Source organism: Sarcophilus harrisii, chromosome 6, assembly GCF_902635505.1.
Source record: "Sarcophilus harrisii chromosome 6, mSarHar1.11, whole genome shotgun sequence".
Taxonomy (NCBI): domain Eukaryota; kingdom Metazoa; phylum Chordata; class Mammalia; order Dasyuromorphia; family Dasyuridae; genus Sarcophilus; species Sarcophilus harrisii.
Window position 1 is genome coordinate 117,786,231 of NC_045431.1, and position 22,011 is coordinate 117,808,241.

Sequence of the window (22,011 nt, forward strand, 5' to 3'; positions counted from 1 at the left end):
AATTTCAGTTAAGAAAAAGAAAACAATCTATAACTGTATATCCTGATGTTGTTGGGTATATGATATTAGGCAAACCAATGAAGATCAGTCGATAAACATTAAGTGCCTACTATGTGTTAGGCATTGTGCTGAGCACACACACAAAAAAAGGAGACAAAAGATAGTCCCTGCTTTTCAGAAGTTTACAATGCAATGGGGACAGATAACATGCAAACAGATACATAAAAATTAGAGGGAAGACACTACAATTAAGAGGTGCTCATAAACATTTCCTACAAGACAAGATTTCATTTGGAGCTTAAAGGAAGCCAGGGAGAGCAGAAGAAGGAGGTGTGGGGGATAGAGAAAATTCCCAAAATGGATGGAACAACCAAGAGGGCGGTGTCACTGGATCAAATAATATATAATGGGGAGTAAGATGGAAGAAGACTGAAAAGTAAGAGGGGAATTTTTCCTATTTCTCCTGAACAGAGAGAGTCATAGGAATTTATCAAGTAGGGGAGTAACATGGTTGGATCTATTTTTTAGGAAAATCACTTTAGTGGCTGACTGAAGAATGGATTGGAGTATGGAGAGACCTGAGGCAGGCAGACGTACCAGCAGCTATTGCAAAAGAACAAGTATTCAGTGATGTGGATTTGCACCAGAGTAGTGGCAACGGCAGAGAACAAAATGTATCCAAGAAATGGGCAAAGGTGAAATCAGTAAAACCAGCCTTGGTGACAACTTAGATATGGAGGGTATGAGAGAGGAAGGAGGTCAGAATGATTTCTAGCTTGTGAATGTGAGGAAATGAGAGCATGCTGTTACCCTCTGCAATACTAAGAAAGGGTGTAGGGGAACATTTAAGGGGAAAGGTTATATGAGCATAATGAGTTTAAGGCACATACTAGATGAATAGTTTGAGATGTCTGAAAGGCACTAGGAGATAAAAAGATTATGGACCAGAGCAGGAAAAGTAGATTTGAAAATCACTAGCATAGAATGTTAAATCTATGTGAGCTGATAAGATTTCCAAGTGAAGTACTACAAAGGGGAAAGAGAAGAGACTCAGGGCAGAAACCTCAGAGATTACATTTAGGAGTCAGGAGATCTAGGATCTAATTTTTACTGTGTTCTTAGGGCTGGCATTTGTTGGAATCTTTACAAACTGTTAAGCCATTGGAGTTGATAGAGACAATAATTATCTAATTTAGCATGGTTCAATATGATTGATTTGATCTTAGAGATATTTGGGGCCAGAACTTGAAACAAGGTACTAAATACAACTGATGGAAACAATGTTTGTGTTCACACCTTTAGAGAGCTCATAAGTATCTAAGTACTCAATGGAGTTCTCTCATTTGGGAGATTTCAGGGCTTAGTATGGCTTAGTATGAGATATCCGAATTCACACCTCCCTTAGGGCCAGAGAGCACTCTGGAAGATAACCCAGAATCCCTCTCTCTCCAGAAGGAGGAGTTAACCTTTGGGAGATCATATATATCAGGAAGCTCTTAGAGCTGGAGAGAGTTTTCTTGGAAACATTGACTGGGGTCGGAGAGGAGCACTCTGGGAGGAAGCCCACAAGCCCTATCTTCGAGGCAAGAGAGATTGCATTGCATCTTCTACCTTGGTGCTGGCTGGAGGCTGAAGAAAGCAGAGGTAGAAGCCAAGGACAAAGCTGCAAAAGCTCTTGGAGCCAAGCAGAGAGATAGGCCTCTGAGCTAACCGGGCTATATTGAGAAAACAACAAAAGATCTGAACTTTTATCACCTGGCTGTGTTTTGGGAAAAGAACACCAACAGGCATTAAATCATCTTGGGCCACAATATAATCCATAATAGGAAGACATTTGACAAGATGATGTCCTCAATTCTATTCCTTATTATCTTTTTCATATGGTTCTGAAAATTGTTTTGTGCTCTGGCCTCTCCTAAAATTGATCAATTGATCAAAATACATTTATTAAGTACTTGTTATAAGCCAAGCACCATGCTAAGCAAGCATTAGGGAAACAAAGAAAGATTTAAAAACAGTTCCTACCCTACAGGAAAACTCACATTCTAATGGGGGAGACAACATAAATAACTATAGATATACAAGATATATAAGAGAGAGAAGAGGCAATTTCACAGGGAAAAGCCTCCTACAGGAAGTGCGATTTGTGCTGAGGCTTGAAGGATAACAGGAGACACAGGTGGGGAACATGTTGGGCTTGGGGATGAGAGGTGACACAAAAGGCACAGCAAGTAGAAAGGTGAAGCTGGACTGGCAAGGAGTGGATGGGGGTGGGGATGGGTCGTCAACTGTATGCAGAATGGAAAAAGAAGAAGTGGCTGAGTTTAAATAGAGCTTTAAAAGTCAACCCAGAGGAGAGACAAACTCATCTCAATCCTTTTTTGGCATCTCCCCCAGTCCTGGTCACAGAACAGTTACCAAATACATATGGGTTGAGGATATAATGCTGGATCACAGTTGAGGCAGGCCCCACGACACCTTCCACTGCCCCCTCCACTGCCTCTCTCCGGCATCAGACCCAACTCCGGCATCCCCTTCTTTATTCCAGATGAGAGCTCCCAACCTGATCCTGTGTCCTGGATCCTGATCTGATCTCTCTGCCACAGTGCCAAGATGTGAGCTGGGACCCACCCTATGAAACCAACACCACTGGGCTTTAAGATTAAACAGAAAGCAGCAAGAGAGACCAATATATGGGTCCAGGTTAATTCTATAAAACTGATCTTATGAAGACAGATTCTCTCTCTGGACTTCAACCAGGTTTCATCTGTAAAGATAAAAATTAGTCTACAACTTTCAGTTCTAAACATTCTTCAAATCATTTACCTTATTAGTTGATCTTGAGCTTCAAATAAACACTTCCTTTTCTTATTGATATTTGTAATCACCTAAATAATAATATTGTAATTATTAGTTACACGTACATAGAGCTTTAGGTAATCATTATTATTATAGTTGGCATGTATGTGCCATCTTATTAGATTCTTACAATAATTTATTTTACAGATGAGCAAACTGAGGCAAAGAGAGATGAAGTGACTTCCTATGTGCCTTCAAGTATCATATTAAGCACTAGGAAAACAAAGGAAAAAAAACAAAACAAAAACCAGTTCCTACCCTCAAGGGTCATACAATGCTCAAACCTGATTTGACCTCAGATCATTCTGTCTCCAGACCCTACAGTTTATTCACTTTACTTTCTACCTGCCCCAGGCAGAGACAGCATGCTATCCTGGGAACATTCAGACATACAACATCATAGGACCCCAGACTTAAGAGCTGGAAGGAGTCCAATCCCCTCACATAACAGCAAGATTCCATGGCTCCCCTAAATTCTGTTAAGGGGTCCCATGAACTCGTCTTTTTAGTTACCATTATTTTCCAGAAAAACTGCACCCAAAGCATACAGGATACCCTGAATATGTTAAGAATGGACCCCCACCTTTACAAACTACCACTGATCATATCAATAACAAAACTAACAGAAATCATGACTATCCTCAATAGATGCAAAAAAAAGCTTTTGACAAACTACAATATCCATTCCCATTAAAAACAGTAGAGAGCATAGGAATAAATGGAATATTTCTTAAAATGATAAGCATCTATCTAAAACCATCAGCAATCATTATATCCAATACGGATAAGCTAGAAGTTTTCCAAGCTCAGAGGTGAAACAAGGATACCTGTTAGCACACTATGATTCAATTATTATTCAATTCAATATTATTCAACAACTGCAATTGTTAGCTTTAGCAGTATGAAAAAGAAATAGAAGGAATTAGAGTAGGCAATGAGGAAACAAAACTATTTCTCTTTCCAGATGATATGATGGTTTACTTAAGAGAATCCTAGAGAATCAGCTAAAAAACTATTTGAAATAATTAACTTCAGCAAAGTTGCCGGACTTAAAATAAATCCACATAAATCATCAGCATTTTTACATTAACAAAAAAACCCAGCAACAAAAAAAGAGAAAGAAATTTCATTTAATTTGGAAGTCTACCTGCCAAGATAAACCCAGGAACTATATGAACTCAATTACAAAACATTTTTCACACACAGTGATGAAAAAATATTAAGTGCTTATGGTTTAGGCTGAACTAATATAATAAAAATGATAATTCTGCATAAATTAATCTACTTATTCAGCACCATATCAAAGCCAAAAAATTATTTTATAGTGCTAGAAAAAATAATAGCAAAATTCATCTGGAAGAACAAAAAGTCAAGAATATCAAGAGAACTAATTAAAAATACACACACACACACACACACACACACAAAGGAAGGTAGCCTCATTGCTGTACCACACTTATTATAAAATTATTATATAATAATGTCGACTATTATAAAGTGGTAATCATCAAAAACATTTGGTATGAGCTAAGAAACAGTGGCAGCTCAGTGTAATAGGTTAGGTTCATCAGACACAATAGTCAATCAATGATTAAAGTAATCTACTATTTCATAAATCCAAAAACTCCAACTTCTGTGATAAGAACTCATTATTTGGAAAAATTTGCTGGTAAAACTAGAAAATAATATGACAAAATCTAGGTGAAACAAACTGATAATTCTAAACACCAAGATAAGGTTGAAATGGGTTCATGATTTAAACAAAAAGGGTAATAACTATAAACAATTTAGAAAAGCAAGGTATAGTTTAACTCAGATCTTTGGAGAAAGGAGGAATTTATGACCAACAAGAAATAGAACGTTATGAAATGCAAAATGGATAATTTTGATTACATTAAATTAAAAAGATTTTGCACAAACAAAATCAATGCAACCAAAATGAGAAGGGAAGTACAAGGCTGGAAAACAATTTTTACAGCCAATGTTTCTGATAAAGGCTTCATTTCTCAAATATCTAGAGAACTGAGTCAAATTCATAATACAAATCATTTCCAAATGAATAAATGGTCAAAGGACACAGACAGACAACTTTAAGATGAAGAAACTAAAGCCATTTATAGCTCTAAAATCACTATTGATTAGAGAAATGCAAATTAAAACAACTTTGAGGTAATACCTCATTTCTTACAAAGTGTTAAATCATTAGAGTTGATAGAGACAATAATTATCTAATTTAGCATGGTTCAGTATGATTGATCTGATCCTACAAGGAGATGTTATGGGCCAGAACTTGAAACAAGGTACTAAGAGGAATTGAGGAAACAATGTTTAAATCTAGTTTAGAATTGATTTAATCCTAAAACAAATAATGGTTTCCCAGTGATAGAATGACTGGTGTGTACTCAGTGTACAGCATATAAGCAAGAATCTCTCAGGGCCAAAGAGCACTCTGGAGATTGAAAACCAAGATTCAGAGAGAGCTGGAGGCAGAATCTGGCAGACAAGCTGCAAGAGCTCTTGGAACCAAGGAGTGAGATAGGCCTCTAATAAAGCTATCCAGGCCCAAGGAAAGAGATAAGACTTGGAAGGAGAAAATAAACTTTTGGATTTTAACAGCTGGCTGCAGTTGAGGTCATTATTGATCTGAACTGATACTAAGGCTGCCTCCAGAAAACCGCTCTCAGAGAGAACCATTCATATATTATAAAAAAGAAGAGAACACCACAGATTAAGATGACAAGAAGAGACAAAAATAAATGTTGAAGGGGATGTGGGAAAACTGGGATACTAATACACTGTTGATGGAGCTGTGAACTGATTCAGGAATACTCGAGAGCAATTTGGAATTATGCCCCAATGGCTATAAAACTGCAATCCAGTGGTGTCACTACTGGGTCTACATCCCAAAGAGATCATAAAAGAGGGGAAAAATCCACATGTGCTAAAATGTTTGTAGCAGCTCTTTTTGTGGTGGCAAGGAATTGGAAATTGAATGGATGCTCATCTGGAGGAATACTGAAAAAGTTGTGGTGTCTGAATGTGATGGAATACATTGTTCTTATAAGAAATGATGATTTCAGAAAGCTTGGAAAAACTTACATGAACTTACATGAAGTGAGCAGAACAGGAGAACACCGGATATACAGTAATAGCAAGATTGTGTGATGATCAACTATGACAGACTTAGCTCTTCTTAGCAGTACAATGATTTTAAAACAATTCCAATCGACTTGGGATGGAAAATGCCATCTGCATCCAAAGAGAGAACTATGGAGACTGAATGAAGATTAAAGCATACTGGTTTTTTCCCCCCATTTCTTGTAGTTTTCCCCTTTTGTTCTGATTTTTCTTTGACAACAAGACTGATATGAAAATGTTTATAAAGATTGTACATGTATAATCTGTATCAAATTGCTTACTGTCTTGGGGAAGGGGGAGGTAAAGGAAGGGAGAAAAAAAATCTCTTTATATTTTTATATTTAATTGGGGGGAAAAAAATGAGTCTTTCCCCTTCCCCAACATTTGTTCTTTGCACCCCAAGCTGAATTCCCATGTGTCCTTGGGAGGCAAAACAGGCACTAGTTAATTTGTGCCAGGCTGGAAAAATGCTTGTGTAGCTGGGGTCCTTTGCAGATAAGTGGACTATCCCATATTCATAGTCTAGTAGTTCCCAAGGGGGGAAAAATGTGGCTCTTGCTTCTCCCCCTCTTTGGGAAGAGTTTGATCTTTTTCCCACCTTTCCCTTCCCATGCCAGGTAAAAATATGTTTTTTTCCGCCTTCTTTTTGTTATTTTGTCATAAATGTACAAATTTCTATAAAGATTATGAACTCAAGTCTCACATGCATGTTCATTTCACTTGTAATAAACTTAGCTTTTTCATATGTCTTGTGACATTGTGATTACCTGGTGACGATTCACACAAGAAGTAAATACCTGAAATGGAATAACCCAGGGCTCAAGAAGCCGGGTTCTTTCCATTGTACCCCACTGCCTTGGTGGTTGGAAAGGGTCTTAGAGAAAGTAAAAAGATGAGCCAAGAAAACTACTGTTAGTTCACCAACAATGACTCGGTAAGAAGAACATGGAAAGAGTCCAGTCATACAGAAGTAACAAAGTGCTGTCACATGATGTAGGAGTCATTTGATGTTAGTAGTTAAACTTCAGGTTTCAGATCTATAAATGACAGTCTCCAAGTCTCCTCTATAATCCCATATGGTATTAGGACAATTGGTATCAATTCCTGATTCAGATACATACCAGTCATATAAACTTAAAGACTTCAAATGTGAAAAAAGTCTGTTATAATTCTTAAATCAATACAGCAGTGTATTTTGTTGCATTTCATAATCGACGTGTAATGCAAATATAATATTCCTCATTACATGGATGAAGAATCAGGCCTAAATAATTGCTTTGTCTAAGATCACCCAACTAATAGGGCAGCTAGGTGGCACCATAAGGCATAGAGATCAGGAAGACTCCTGAGTTTAAATAATATGCACTAGGTGTGGGACCTTGGGCCATGCACTTAACCCCATTTGCCTCAGTCTCATCACCTGTAAATTGAGCAAGAGAAGAAAATGACTAACCATTTCAGTATTTTTGCCAAGAAAACCCCAAAGAGAGTCATGAAGAGTCTGAACAACAATGACACACACTCATGACTAGGGAGAATTGCAATCCAGATTTTCTGATTCAGAAACTTGGACTAACATGAACACTGCAATGTTGTGTAGTCGTTCAGGCAGCAAGGGCTAATGAATAGAGTTCTGGATTTGGAGGAAGGAAGATCCAAGTTTCAATTCTTCCTTAGGCAATGAATAGCTATGTAACCCTAAGCAAGTCACTTCATTTCTGCATGCCTCAGTTTATAAAAGCATCCACTCCCAAGGCCTGTTGTGCCAACGACATGAGTTAATCTATGTAAAGTACTAAAGGGGAATATAAATGTTTGCTATTCTTCTTGTTATTATTACTATTATTTATATTTTTTATAAAAGTATATCACAAATCACAAATGACCTACCTTGGCATTCTTCCTTTTCAAATTTTTCAGATTTTGGACTTCGGAAAGCTACACACAAAAGAAAACACATGTAAATTCAATGTTCAGAACTACACATGTTTGTGTTTTAGTTTTTAATTATAATTTTTTTTAATTTAACACAGAACACATGTACACACAATGATTATGCCAATGCTGGCTCCAATAAGGTCTCTCATAGACCACAGATATGGGTATATGGAAGGAGATTCTAGCTTAAGGGTCTAAAGAACAACATAAAATGTTTATATATTTCAACAACTCATGTTCAAAAATGGTGGCTTCATACCAATAAAACTTACAATTTTAATAAATTGTTCCTTAAAAACAGAATAAAAACTGTCGATTGCTCTCTGGCAAATTATAGATTCCACTTGCTGCCTGTAAGAATAAGAAAGAGAAATTTAGGTGTTTACTAACAATAAGATATGTGTTGATATAAATTTCTAATTTATGTTGTTCTCTTTACAAGAATAATGAATGTGAACTTTAGATTGATCAATTCTTTTTGTAGGTTGTATATAAATGGATGATGAATTACATATATGCACACACTCAAAACTGTGGAGTTACTCTTCATGAACTTTTTTTGAATCCAGTAATGATGGAAGCCTCATTGTTTTTTCAGAGTCTAGCTTAGGTAAATCTAATCTAATCACTTGGGTCTTTCCTAATATGTTAGCTAATAAAATAATTTAAAATAATTTTTAGGAGTCAAAGACTATTTCTGCCTGGATCATTTGGTCAGATGACAAAAAAATGCCATCAACTTCAAAACACTAATTCCTAGAGAGAGATTATCACTTTGTTTACTGATAGAAATCCTCCAAATACAAGCTTTGCAAATTAAAAACACTCAACAAGTTTCTGTTGATTTGTTTTTATTTCTTGAATTCTCTGAGGGAGTAATCACTATAATGGATAATCTGTCAATAAAAGTAATATTAAGTCAACATCAGTGACTTAGAATTTTCTCAACTTAGAAGAAACTCAATTTTTAAAATCCCACAATTCAGAAAAAGTTTGACACTTTACAATATTTAACACAGAATCACATATTAAGTTTAATAGCACGTGATAAGAGATAAAGTCAAAAGCCTTTACTTTTTCTCACAATGCTGAGTAATTATTTTAGGCAGTTAAGAAGAAAATGGCATTATACATCATGATTACCTTTGAAATGAAATTCTATCCCTATATTCCAAACTGAGTTAGATACAAAGATTAAAGAGTGTAATCCCTGCTTTCTTGATGTTTATAAATTGTGTTTATAAATATGTGACAGTGGAAGATAAAGGAGTAGATGACATCACCAAATGCATAAGAGGCTCAGAGGCTAAAACCCAAATATTCAAAAAGCCATGAAAATGGACTGATTCCACATGCTAAGCCTGGGGACTAGGCTCTGCTTTTACTGATTTCTGACAGTATCTTACTCTCTTCAGTAGATTTTTCAAATCTTCTGCTAGTGGCTAATAGCCATCAAAGGAGAAAGAGAAGGAGTTTTCAATCTGGATATTCTCTTCCATCACACAAGTTCTTCTCCTTTCTCTTAATCCAATGGCTTCTAGCACTCTTCCCAATTCCATGAAATGGGTACTTACTCCAGCCTTCCTCTCCTTATATAATCTTCTCCCTTGCAGATTCCATCAACTCACTGGAGTGGCTTTCACTATCACTGTTGGTAGTGATCACTATCTTTCTGATGATTCCCACACTCAGGATTCTCTGCAGACCACTTGGAATAAATGACTCGGTTTGCACTGAGAAAAATGAGTCCTTAAATCTGACGGGAGGTCCCCTCAACTTGACTCCTCAAAAAAAAAAATACTCAGTATCATCATCCATTCTCTTCCACCATCATCACAGAGGAAAAATAATCACTATTCCTTAATAAGGTAATGCCTCTAATTGTAGACTTGACCTTATCCCATGAGGACTCCAATCTCTTTCCCTCTTCACTGACTCTTTTTCATCTGCCTAAAAACATGCTAATTTACCACCAATCCTTAAAAAAAAATTTCCCATTACCTTTCTGCCCATTTTCCACCCTAAGTTTGGAACAGATCCTTTTTTAAAAAAAAAAATAGCTTTTTATTTTCAAAATATATGCAAAGATAATTTTCAACATTCACTCTTGCAAAAACTTTGTTCCAATTTTTTTCTCCCTCCCTTTCTCCACTCTTTCCCCTAGATAGCAAATAATCCAATACAGGTTAAACATGTGCAATTATTTTATACATATTTCCATATTTATCATGCTGCAAAAGAAAAATCAGATAAAAAAAAACAAAAAACAAAAAAAGCAAGCAAACAACAACAGAAAAGGTGAAAATACTTTGTTGTGATTCACCCTCAGTCCCCACAGTTCTCTTCCTGGATGCAGATGGCTCTCTTTATCACAAGTCCAATGGAACTGGCCTAAATCACTTCATTGTTGAAAAGAACCATGTCCATCAGAATTGATCATCTCATAATCTTGTTGTTTCTGTGTATAATGTTCTCTTGATTCTACTCATTTCACTTAGCATCACTTTATGTAAGTCTCTCCAGGTCTTTCTGAAATCAGCCTGCTGAATCGTGTCTTATAGAACAATAATATTCCATAACATTCATATATCATAATTTATTCAGCCATTCCCCAACTGATGGACATCTAGTCAGTTTCCAGTTCCTTGTCACTACAAAAAGGGCTGCCACAAACATTTTTGCTCACATGGGTCCTTTCCTCTTTTTTTTGACCTTTTTGGGACACAGATGACCAAAGAGTATGCATAGTTTGATAGCCCATTGGACACAAGTCCAAATTGCTCTCTAGAAGGATTAGATCAGTTCATAATTCCATCAACAAAATATTAGCATCCCAGTTTTCCCACATCCCCTCTAACATTATCATTATCAATTGAAGAATGGCTTGTCTGTATGTATTTTAAAAAATTAGAAAGCCAACAAATAAAATAAGTACAAAAGAGGAGACATAAAATTAGAGAAATGGGCAAGTTGAAAAAAAATAAGCTAGACATATAAAAAAAAATCTAAAAACTGATTTTTCTAAAAGATCAACAAAACTGATAAAAATATACCCAAGTTGTTAAAAGAAAAAAAAAAAATGGCCAGTCATTCTCCAACTGATATTAGGATATTAAGAGGCAATTTTCAAAGAAATTAAAGCCATTTCTAGTCATATGAAAAGAGGCTATAAATCACTACTGACCAAAGAAATACAAATCAAGGCAACGCTGAGATACTACTATACAACTCTCAGATTGGCTAAGACGACAGGAAAAGATAATGATAAAAGTTGGAAGGCATGTGGGAAAACCAGGACACTAATACTTTATTGATGGAGTTGTGAAATGATCCAACCATTCTAAAGAGCAAGTTGGAACTATGTCCAAAGGGCTATCAAACTGTGCATACTCTTTGATCCAATCTGTATCCCAGCTCATAAAAAAGGGAAAAGGATCCACATGTGCAAAAATGTTTGTGGCAGCCCTTTTTGTAGTGACTAAGGAACTGGAAACTGACTAGATGTCCATCAGTTGGGGAATGGCTGAAGAAATTATGATATATGAATGTTATGGAATATTATTGTTCTATAAGACACGATTCAGCAGGCTGATTTCAGAAAGACCTGGAGAGACTTACATAAAGTGATGCTAAGTGAAATGAGTAGAATCAAGAGAACATGTACACAGCAACAAGACTATGTGATAATCAACTATGATGAACTTGGCTCTTTTCAACAATGAGGTACTTGTGATAGAGAGAGCCATCTTCAACCAGAGAGAGGACCGTGGGGATTTAATGTGGAACACAACATAGTATTTTTACCTTTTTTGTTGTTGCTTGCTTGCTTTTCATTTTTTTTTTCTTGTGCATCATGATAAATGTGTAAATATGTTTAGAAGAACGGCACATGTTTAAGCTATATTGGATTACTTGCTATCTAGAGAAGGGCTTGGAGAAGGGAGGGAGAAAAATTTGGAATACAATGTCTTGCAAGGATGAATGTCAAAAACTACCTTTGAATGTATTTTGAAAATAAAAAGCTATTAGAAATTTTTAAAAATCATATCAATGTTCATCAATCCTTTCTTTTCTATTTTCTTAATAAAAAGTATTTTTGTATGTGTGTATATATATGTAGTTTTTCCCCCAGACTGCTTTAGAAACATCCTGGAAATAATGGTTTCAAATACCATTTTTCTTTCACATAATTAATAATTGATTTTATGATTTATTCTCTGACCCAATGATTTTTCAAGATTTCAATGTTAAGTTTCCATTTGGGTCTCACATGATCTTTAATATACAATCCAAACTATTAACTGTGTCTCCTTTCCCAACAGAACAAAACTTCTTGAAAAAGTTATGACTACTTCACCAAGGGTTCTCCCTCAAACCTCTTATACTATAACCTTGTCTCCTTTAGAGAATCAGTGGTTATTCTTGCCCTTTCCTCCCACAACTATAATAATGTAAGTTGCTCTTTTAAAGGCCCTCTTGAGTTTGACATATTCAACTCTTCCTTGACTTCTGCATTATATATTAATCTTGGTATGAAAAGAATCTCTTTTCTTGGCTTTAGAGATGCCTTCTCATTTAGTTCTCATCTTGCTTGATGTACTTTCCCTTCTCCATACCCTCTGATGATTCTTCATAGTCTTCTCCAGCTTATAAGGTGAGTATTTACGAGAGTTCTCTCCCAAGTCCTTATTTTTCCTTTATATACATTCTCCCTTGGTAACCTAGGTCTTTCACTATCAAACACTTAGAAGCACAATTTATATCACAACTTAAATGCATTAGATAAGCAGTGATTGCACTTTAATATTTGTGTAATTTAGTAATGTATGCATTTGATACTTCCTTATTTAAGATAATATCCCTATTATTGTGTAGAAGAAAAAAAGGTTAAAAGCTTACTTGTACTGTACCAGGGTGTCCTCAAATGCAGATAACACAATATGTGACTTTGCTTTATCTCTGGTAGACTTTTTCTTCTTCTCTAGAGATGAAATATACTGAGAGTCTGAGAAATAACAAAGATATAAAAAGGAAAATATTTTAATACTCTTGTGAAAAGTTTAAAAAAAAAAAAAGCCATGGCATTCTTATAACATGCATAGCACTGGATTTAGAGTCAAAAGATCAATTAGAATTTCAAAAGAATCAAAAGGTTGAATGCCAGTTCTGTTCCTGAAGACCTGTGTGATTTGGGGCAAGTTAATCTCCCCTGGACTCCAATTTACACACACACACATATATATATATATTTATATTAAAAAAAAAAACAATGGATTAGATGACAGATAAGGTGTTTTCTAGCTCTAAATCCCATTAATCACATGTCATATTAATCTAAGATTATAGAACAACATACCATGATGAGTACATCATCTTCAGTCTTTCTTCTAGTTTGGGATTTTATATATATATATTTTACACATTAGACATATAATTGGTCAAGAACAGGACATCCAGGAAATTCCCTTTTATAATTAATTTCATATTTTAACCCTAAGTTAATTCTAGAATTGATCAACAAGTTTTTATTAAGCACTTGTCATGTGTAAGACAGACACTCTGTCAAGCTGAGGCAATAAAGACAAAGTAAAAACATTCTTGCCCACAAGGACTGAGATCCAGAAAGAATAGAAGCAGAGAAGAGTCCCATTTTCAAAAAGCTCAAGAATGCAAATAATTGGGAAAGGCCCCTCTCTGAATAAAAGCTTCTAGGAAAACTGAAAAGCGATTTGGCAGAAATAAAGTCCAAATTTCTTACAGCATATATCACAAAAAGCTCCACACAGTACAGATCCTAAATGTAAAAGATCGCGTTACAAAAACACAAAAATTAAATAACTGAAATGCTTAAGTACAGAAAACTACAGAAAAGGAGGAGAATCCCTAACCAACCAAATAAAAGATAATATTATTTTTAAAATAGTATAAATCACTATAACAACACACACACACAAACAAAAACTTTTGGACAAAATCAAAACATGCTAGATGGGAATCATATAAAAATATTATGTTTTAACATAAAAAGTTATACTATCTCCAAAAAACTTTTTTTATAATATATAAAGAGTTGTCACAAACATGCTATTTCCTAATACATAAGTGGTAACTAGATACAACTAGTTTTCAAAAAAAAGAAAAACAAATGTTCAAACCATAAGCAAGTTTGATCCAAATCACTTGATAAAAGAAATGTAAATAAAATGAACTCTGATATTTGATCTCATTCCCAATAAAGATGATTGAAAAATGGAAATGGCCAATGTTGAAAGGGCTTTATGAAAGGTATTCTATTATGCTGTTGGTGAACTTGTGAATCACTCTGACAATCAATTTGTAATTAGGTGAGAAAATTTACTAAATTGTACCCCTTGACTGAAAGATGTTATTTGCATATTCTCCAAGGAGGTCAGTGGCAAAAAAAAAAAGTCCTACCCATGTGAAAGGAATAAATCATTTGGACCCCTGCTCTATTCCAATCAGTATTAATTTGATAGAATAATCTCAAAGTTCTGTACATAAGGTCCCAAAGCTGTGAGCTGCAGATTCTAAGTTCATTTACTTAACTAGAGGAAGTTGGCTAAAGGCTTTCCATTCTTGTTTTGCCTTATAATGGTGACCAAGCTCAGCAGAGTTCACAACTATGTGGAAAATCCCCCAAAATATTTTTCTACCTCCAGATTAATCCCTTGTCCAATGGAAGCAGAGGGTCATCTGTCCGTTCTCCCCCCCCCCTTTTTTTTTTGAGGCAATTGCCAAGGGTCACATAGGTAGTGTTAAGTATTACGTATCTGAGGCTGGATTTGAACTCAGATCCTCCTAAATCCAGGGCTGGTACTTTATCCACTGTGCCACCTAGCTGCCCCATGGAGATGACCATCTTATGACCACTTAGGTCACTGACTGTGACAATTTAAACCATTTTCCTCCTGCCCAAATTAAGAAGTTTGTCTATCCACTTGTTGGTGGAGTTGTGAACACATCCAATCATTCTGGAGAACAATTTGGAATTATGCCCAAAAAGTTATCAAACTGTGCATACCCTTTGACCCAGCAGCGTTACTGCTGGGCTTATATCCTAAAGAGATATTGAAAAAAGGAAAGGGACCTGTATGTGCCAAAATGTTTGTGGCAGCCCTGTTTGTAGTGGCTAGAAACTGGAAAATGAATGGATACCTATCAACTGGAGAATGATTGGGTAAATTGTGGTATATTAATGTTATGGAATATTATTGTTCTGTAAGAAATGACCAGCAGGATGAATACAGAGAGGATTGGTGAGACTTACATGAACTGATGCTGAGCGAAATGAGCAGAACCAGGAAATCATTATATACTTCAACAATGATACTGTATGAGGATGTATTCTGATGGAAGTGGATTTCTTCCACAAAGAGAAGATCTAACTTGGTTTCAATTGATCAAGGATGGACAGAAGCAGCTACACCCAAAGAAAGAACACTAGGAAATGAATGTAAACTGCTTGCATTTTTGTTCTTCTTCCCGGGTTATTTATACCTTCTAAATCCAATTCTCCCTGAGCAACAAGAAAACTGTTCGGTTCTGCACACATATATTGTATCCAAGATCTACTGTAACCTATTTAACATGTATAGGACTGCTTGCCATCTGGGGGAGGGGGTGGAGGAAGGGAAGAGAAAAATCAGAACAGAAGTGAGTGCAAGGGATAATGTTGTAAAAAATTATCCTGGCATGGGTTCTGTCAATAAAAAGTTATTAAAAAAAAAAAACTTGCATGCCTGAACATATATAACAATTTACTTTAGCAATACTCTTTATTGCAACAGCAATAATAACAAACTGGAAATAAAATGAATAACCATTGAATGGAGAATTGCAGGGCAAATTTATAGAAATATAATGAAAAACCAAGAAATCAACCAGAGGCAGTGTCACATGGTCGACAGAGAGCAGGCCTGAAGTTAACCTTGAAACCTGGTAGGAACTCCTGTCTTGGACATATCCTGACTATGGGACAAAGGCATGTCATTTAATCTCTCCAGGCAGATTTCTAACTCTACAAACTTTAGAGGGGTCAACTGTCATTGGTTGAGAGAAGTTTCCTAATGAGAGGTTCCCTACATCACTGATCTGGTTCCTGTTTCCAAGAAATCAAGTAAGTACTTATTCTGTGTCAAACACTAGGTGTGCTGGGGATAAAATACCAAAAATGAAAAGGCCCTGCCTTCAAAGAGCTTACACATATATAAACAGGATGCAAAGTAAATACAAGGCAATTCTAAGGGGGAAGGTACTAACAATTGGGAAAACTGGGAAAGAGTGCAATTGAACAGTCTTCAGGAATCTTGATTCTAAAACAATGTAAAAAAATCTAGAAGCTAAATACTGAAAAGCAAATGAGAATTTCAAATAACAGAGCCAAAGCAGTCTGCCACAGATTTCAAATGAATATACCAAGTTTCCTCTAGCATTTTTGGAAATCATTTCATATCAACAGAAAGGGGAAAAAAATCCACTGTTCCATCCTACCTTCTTTGAGAACTTTTGCAACACTGTTATCAGTTGTAATGAGATCCTGGGTAATTAGGATTGGCAGAGAAGGCAAGCTGGGAAGGACATTGATGGGTGGTCAGCCTTACAGTCCCACCCCAGTGGAGATTTTTTGTGTAACCACACCTTACAGTATCCAATCAGAAAGCCAAGTGATGATGTCAACCCCACCCCCAACTAAATTTCTGTAATAAATTGGCTTGTGACCTATACCATTCTTGGCTAAATCCCTATTGGGCTTAACCCATCACAGCATTGTGCCTCATGGTGTTTTTCTCCTCATTCCTTCCTCTTGTTGTAGTATTTTTTCCTCTATTAGAGCTAACTTTTTTAGGGTACTAACTAAATCCTTTTTGGGATTTAGCTTTCCAGTCAATGCTATATTCCCACCTCAAGGTATATTCCCTTTCTCCTGATTGTGAGTTCCTTCAGAGAATTTGTCTTTTCCATTTTTAATTGTTAACACCCTTTTCCTTGATAACCATATAGTCTCTCAAATCCATTTCATATTTACCATGTCTATTTTATCTTTTCACTGTCTTAAATCTCTTTTTATATAGATACCTTTTGACAAAGAAAGGGCTCTTGTGAATTCTTCACATGTGAATTGCTAACAAACTATATCATTTAAATTGCTCTCCTCAATCTCATCATTTGGTGCCAATTGCTAACCTCAATCTCATCAGTTGAACACTGCTTTGTATTACCTCTTTTATTTTTTCTGTGTTCAAAGCCAGAATTCAAAGAAATATGAAGTGAAAGAATGAAATGAAACTGAGTAAAGAAAGCAGAACTAAGGGGTCTATGACATACATGACTACAATAAGGTAAACTGAGTCCTGGGAAGCTGACAAGCAAAATTAACCTTGTCCTTTCAGTAGAAATGTGGGAAATGTATAATATGGTATATGCAGTCGATATATTAGTTGTCTTTGGTTTTAATGGTTTAAGATTTTTTATTTTTTGCTATATTAAAGGGCTTAGGAGTAGGGAGAATGTAATTAAGGATAACTTTCAATCACAAAACCATTTTTTAAAAGAAAAAATGTAATCCACCCACTTTGTTTAAAAGATAAGTAAACTTTGGTCTAGAAAAGCTTTTCTCATGACCTTACAACTGAGTGTTAGAGAGAGAGATTCTGGGTTTTCTGATGTCCCATCCAGTGTCCTCTATTGTTGATGACTTAAAAGTCCAGAGCTAGGGAAATGAGGTGAAGCCAGATAAATCAATGATTAGCAGCAGTAGCACTGGCAGTTCCCTGGAACAACCTGATGTTAGTTGCCAAGTCCAGTGGGGTCACATCTTTCTCTTCCTGACTGCAAAGCCTATTCTACTTCTTAGATTTGTGATCTTGCCAACATGCTCAGTTTTCTCATTTTGTTCCCATGTGAAAAGACTGCTTTTTTCCTCAGGCCTCCCAGTGGGCCTTCATGGCTAAAATCAGAGGGAGCCGAGCTTGTTGTGTACTATTTTCCTAGGCACAGTAAAAAGGATATTCTTAGATGTAGCTAATTTATTTAAATATAACAGTGCCCAACCTTCAGGATAGAGAAAAATAGCTCCTTAGAAACTATCTCAGTCTTAAGAGTTACTGGTATTGATAAAGAGGTGAAGTTTCCTCCCTGGAAGTTTTCTTTGCCAATGAACCCAGAAATCCATGCCCTATCTATAAACAACATATTTAAATTTATTTCCTAAAAAGAAATCCCTCAATTACTATAAAAATTACAATAGTCATTATTTGTTACCTGGGTTTAATGGTTGACTTTGAGATTTCTCCTTTTCAAGAGAGATTCCTCTTCTGAGAGTCTTCTATAAAGAACACAACATAACTTGAGAAATGAACACAATCACTGAAAAACATACTGATAAGTAAAATAAATAAATAAATAGGTGATTAAATAAATAAAAGCAAGGCAATATGTAGGGAGAATATTAAACATTTTCCTATACTTATTCTAATATGAAACAAGAACATTTAAAAACTAAATTATACTTTCAAAAATTAACCTTGAAAGTATGAATTATGTCATTAACCAAAAGTGGCATTCAATTGATTGGATATAATGTTCTAGAGCACTTTTCTCGTTAATTCAGTTTTAAAAACTTTGAAGTTCAGGAGAATGAAGGATTATGAGAAGGAAGGGGGAAAGGGGAGTGAAAAGACAGACAGAGAGAGATCATCCCTTAGCCACAGTGTTCTTTACCTAATGCTTGTTAAAAATTCATTCCATTCAATTGACATAAGGCTTTGGAAAGCCAGATATAGGATATCTTGTTGGCCACAAGGCAATTTTCTGTTGACCGATTTTTTGGGAAAGGGAGGGGAAGGGAGAGGTGCCAACATGCTGGGTCCCTATGATGATACAAAGTGGAATCACTTGGCCCCTTATACCTGGCACTCCGTTTAATAATAAGAGTTTTCTTTTTATAAATGAGTTTATAGAGATATATAGATAATATCATGGCTGACCTCAAGAGCAATCTAGTCCTCTTTACCTCAATAAGAATATGTCTGTGACATATCTGATAATTGATCAGATCATATTTTACTTAAAGACCTTTGGGGGAGTTACACTATACTCCAGAGAAGGTCCATTCTATTTTTGATAGCTTAGGGTAGCTGGATGGTTTTCCTTTACCTTCTATCCACTGTCCCTTTGTGGCCAGGGGGGAAAAAAATTTGCATTTAGTGTATTAATTGGATAAATTAGCAAAGGCTATAAGATTAGAATTCCAATGCTTTTATTTTACAATCATAAAAGATTATTTTCCACATCCCTCCAATTAACTCCTTCAAATACTTTTAATAGGGAAGAAAGAATGGAAACACACATTTACTTTTTCCTCAATCTTTTTCACTCCTTTCCCCTCTTTCCCCCTTGCCCCCCAAACATACTTGGAATTGTTTGGGAATAAATGACATGATCAAAGTCAAATTCCTACCTACCAATCCTCACTAGAATGAGGGATTATAATATTTATTCTCTTTCATTACTTGTTTTTTAAATTTTTCAATAGTATTTTATGTTCCAAACACATGCAAAGATAGTCCCCAATACTCATTTAACCAAGACCCTGTGTTCCAAATTTTTTTACATAATAGCTTTTTAATTTTTCAAAAAACCTGCAAAGACAGTTTTTCAATATTCATCCTTGCAAAACCTTGTGTGCCAATTTTTTCTTCCTCCCTTCTTACCCTCCCCCGCCCCTCTCTTAGACAGCAAGCAATTCAATATAGGTTAAACATGTGCAATTCTGCTAAAGGTAGCTCCACATGTGTTCTGGTGCACAAGAAAAATCAGATCAAAAAGGGAAAAAAAACAAGCAAGCAAATAACAAAAAAAGGTAAAAATACTATCTTGTGCTCCACATTAAATCCCCACAGTCCTCTCTCTGAATGCAGATGGTTCTCTCCATCATAAGACTACTGGAATTGCCCTGAATCACCCTCATTGTTGAAAAATATGTGCTCCAAATTTTTCTCCTTCCCTCCCTTACTTCCCCCTTTCCCAAGATAGCAAGCAATGCAATACAGGTTAAACATATCCTTCAAGCTTGTCTCCATATCTCTCATGCTGTGCAAGAAAAATAAGACCAAAAGGGAAAAAAACCATAAAAAAGAAACAAAACAAAACATTTGACAGTGCCATAGACCCCTTATTATTACTAGCATGATTAATAAAATAATTAATCATCCAAAAATTTTGTCTCTCAGTGTTGCCTTCTGCTGTTTCTGCCTCTGGACACAGAATCTTGCATGCTGTTTTGTATGTCTGATCTTATTGGGATACTTATGTCTTATTTGAGTTCACTGTTACTGTCTTTTCTGTCCTCATTTTTCTGCATTTCTGTAGTAGAGAAAGTCACTTTTACTGTAGTTGATCATTGGCTTTCTTGATAACTGTTTAGCCTGGTGCAAATTTCTAGTTCTTGCTGGAGAGCCAGATGGGAGGGTAGGTCAATTCCCTTCCTCCTTCCAGTGACCATCTTGTTCAGAACTTAAACTTGAATAAGGGAAAAGAACATAGGAACGAGTAATGACCAAAGATTAAAAAATTTCTTACCGCTTCATTCTTGGTGACAAGTGATGCTTTTTCAGCAACAAAGAGTTCGTTAGAAAACACTGACTCTGCACATTTCTCTGGAAGATTTGTAGAACATACAGGTGAGGAAGCTGTAGTCTTCTGCTTTCTCATTCCCTTTACTAAATGTGTCACTCTGTCTGAAATGCTTTCCGATTCAGTATCATCATCAAGTAATGGTCTGGATTTTCTTAATGCCTACATAAAAATCAATAGCAGCAGTGTCTATGAACATCATTTGAAATTATTAAAAACTCTACTTTCTAAGAAGCTGGGAATGGGCATCAATAGTTACATGTGAAAAACTCATTTTTTAGATACTTAGTAGGCCTAATAATATATAAAAGACTTGGGATCCTGACTCTGCTACTTACTAACTGCACTATCTTGGGAAAGTCAATTAGCTTCTGTCTCAATTTTCCCTTCTGCAAAATGGAAATAATAAAATCTGTACAGATTGAGTAAGAGAATCAAATCAGAGAGTAGTTATAAAGCATTTTGTTAAATGAATGCATCTAAAGATAAGATGACAATTCAGTTAAAAAAAACATCCCAATGTACAGCAACCAAATATTTCCTTTTCAATAGAAATGCTATTTTATATCTCAAATAGAAATTCCTTTCCCCCACAAAGCTGCAGCTACCAAACTAAGTCTATATCTGTAGCTAATCTAATCTACTGATTTGAAATATGCAAGGCTGGCAGATATTCTTACTTACCTTTTTTGTTCTTCTCCCTATTAAAGAACCTTCTTCTTCCTCAGATTGATTTTCAATCACTTCCGTGCTGCACCAAACAATAAACAATGCAAACTTTAATCCATGTAGCTCTTTTACATATCACTTAAAATTAAGATACTTAAGCTGTTGTACATAAATTATGCAATACTTATGTAAGTTAAACTATGGGCACTCCTACCAACACAAATTGAGACCCTGCTTAATTGCTTTCACAGGTGGTCATCATGAGTTGCTATGTTTCACAAACATCATTCCCTCCCCCCTCCCCCCTGCTAAGTTAGTGATAAGCTCCTCTGAACATTGAAGATGCATTCACAGTCCCTCACTGGGCCTGAGGTCAAAGATCTTCAACATTAACCTGGAAGCTCTTGTCCCATCTCCCAAAGGAATTCTCTTATTTCAATAGAAAAGGAATATGCGCTGACTTTTTTCAAAGACTAGAAAGAATTCAAAAGAATTCATGATTCCTCTAACCATAGAGGAGAAAAGGGTCTAGTTTGCGAGTCAGAAGCATTAGCTTCTCACCAGTGTGACCTCAGTGGCTGCTCCTCTTCTGTGGGCCTCTATTTAATTATATAATGTTGAGGCTGAATTCAATTCCCTCCAGTATTATATCTAAGATCATATGCCAGATGTTGTTTGAGCTAGATTAATTTTCTCTCTAAAAGGATTCCTGAGTCCCACCTTGAATTTAAAAACAATAACTTTTTTAATTTC

The 22,011-nt window shown here is 35.7% G+C and overlaps 1 protein-coding gene across 4 annotated transcripts in view; it reads right to left on the minus strand.

The window, feature by feature from the left end:
* Positions 1 to 22,011, minus strand: part of CENPU (centromere protein U) — a 65,490-nt gene that overhangs the window by 17,564 nt on the left and 25,915 nt on the right. For 3 of the 4 annotated variants that reach the window (XM_031942940.1, XM_031942939.1, XM_031942942.1), the window contains exons 5-11: positions 21,274 to 21,340; positions 20,536 to 20,751; positions 18,217 to 18,280; positions 12,835 to 12,940; positions 8,208 to 8,286; positions 7,888 to 7,935; positions 2,827 to 2,888 (exon numbers count right to left, since the gene is read on the minus strand). In XM_031942940.1, the coding sequence (XP_031798800.1) occupies positions 2,827 to 2,888; positions 7,888 to 7,935; positions 8,208 to 8,286; positions 12,835 to 12,940; positions 18,217 to 18,280; positions 20,536 to 20,751; positions 21,274 to 21,340 (642 nt within the window). The remainder of the gene's footprint in view (positions 1 to 2,826; positions 2,889 to 7,887; positions 7,936 to 8,207; positions 8,287 to 12,834; positions 12,941 to 18,216; positions 18,281 to 20,535; positions 20,752 to 21,273; positions 21,341 to 22,011) is intronic. The other variant, XM_031942941.1, reaches the window with a different exon arrangement.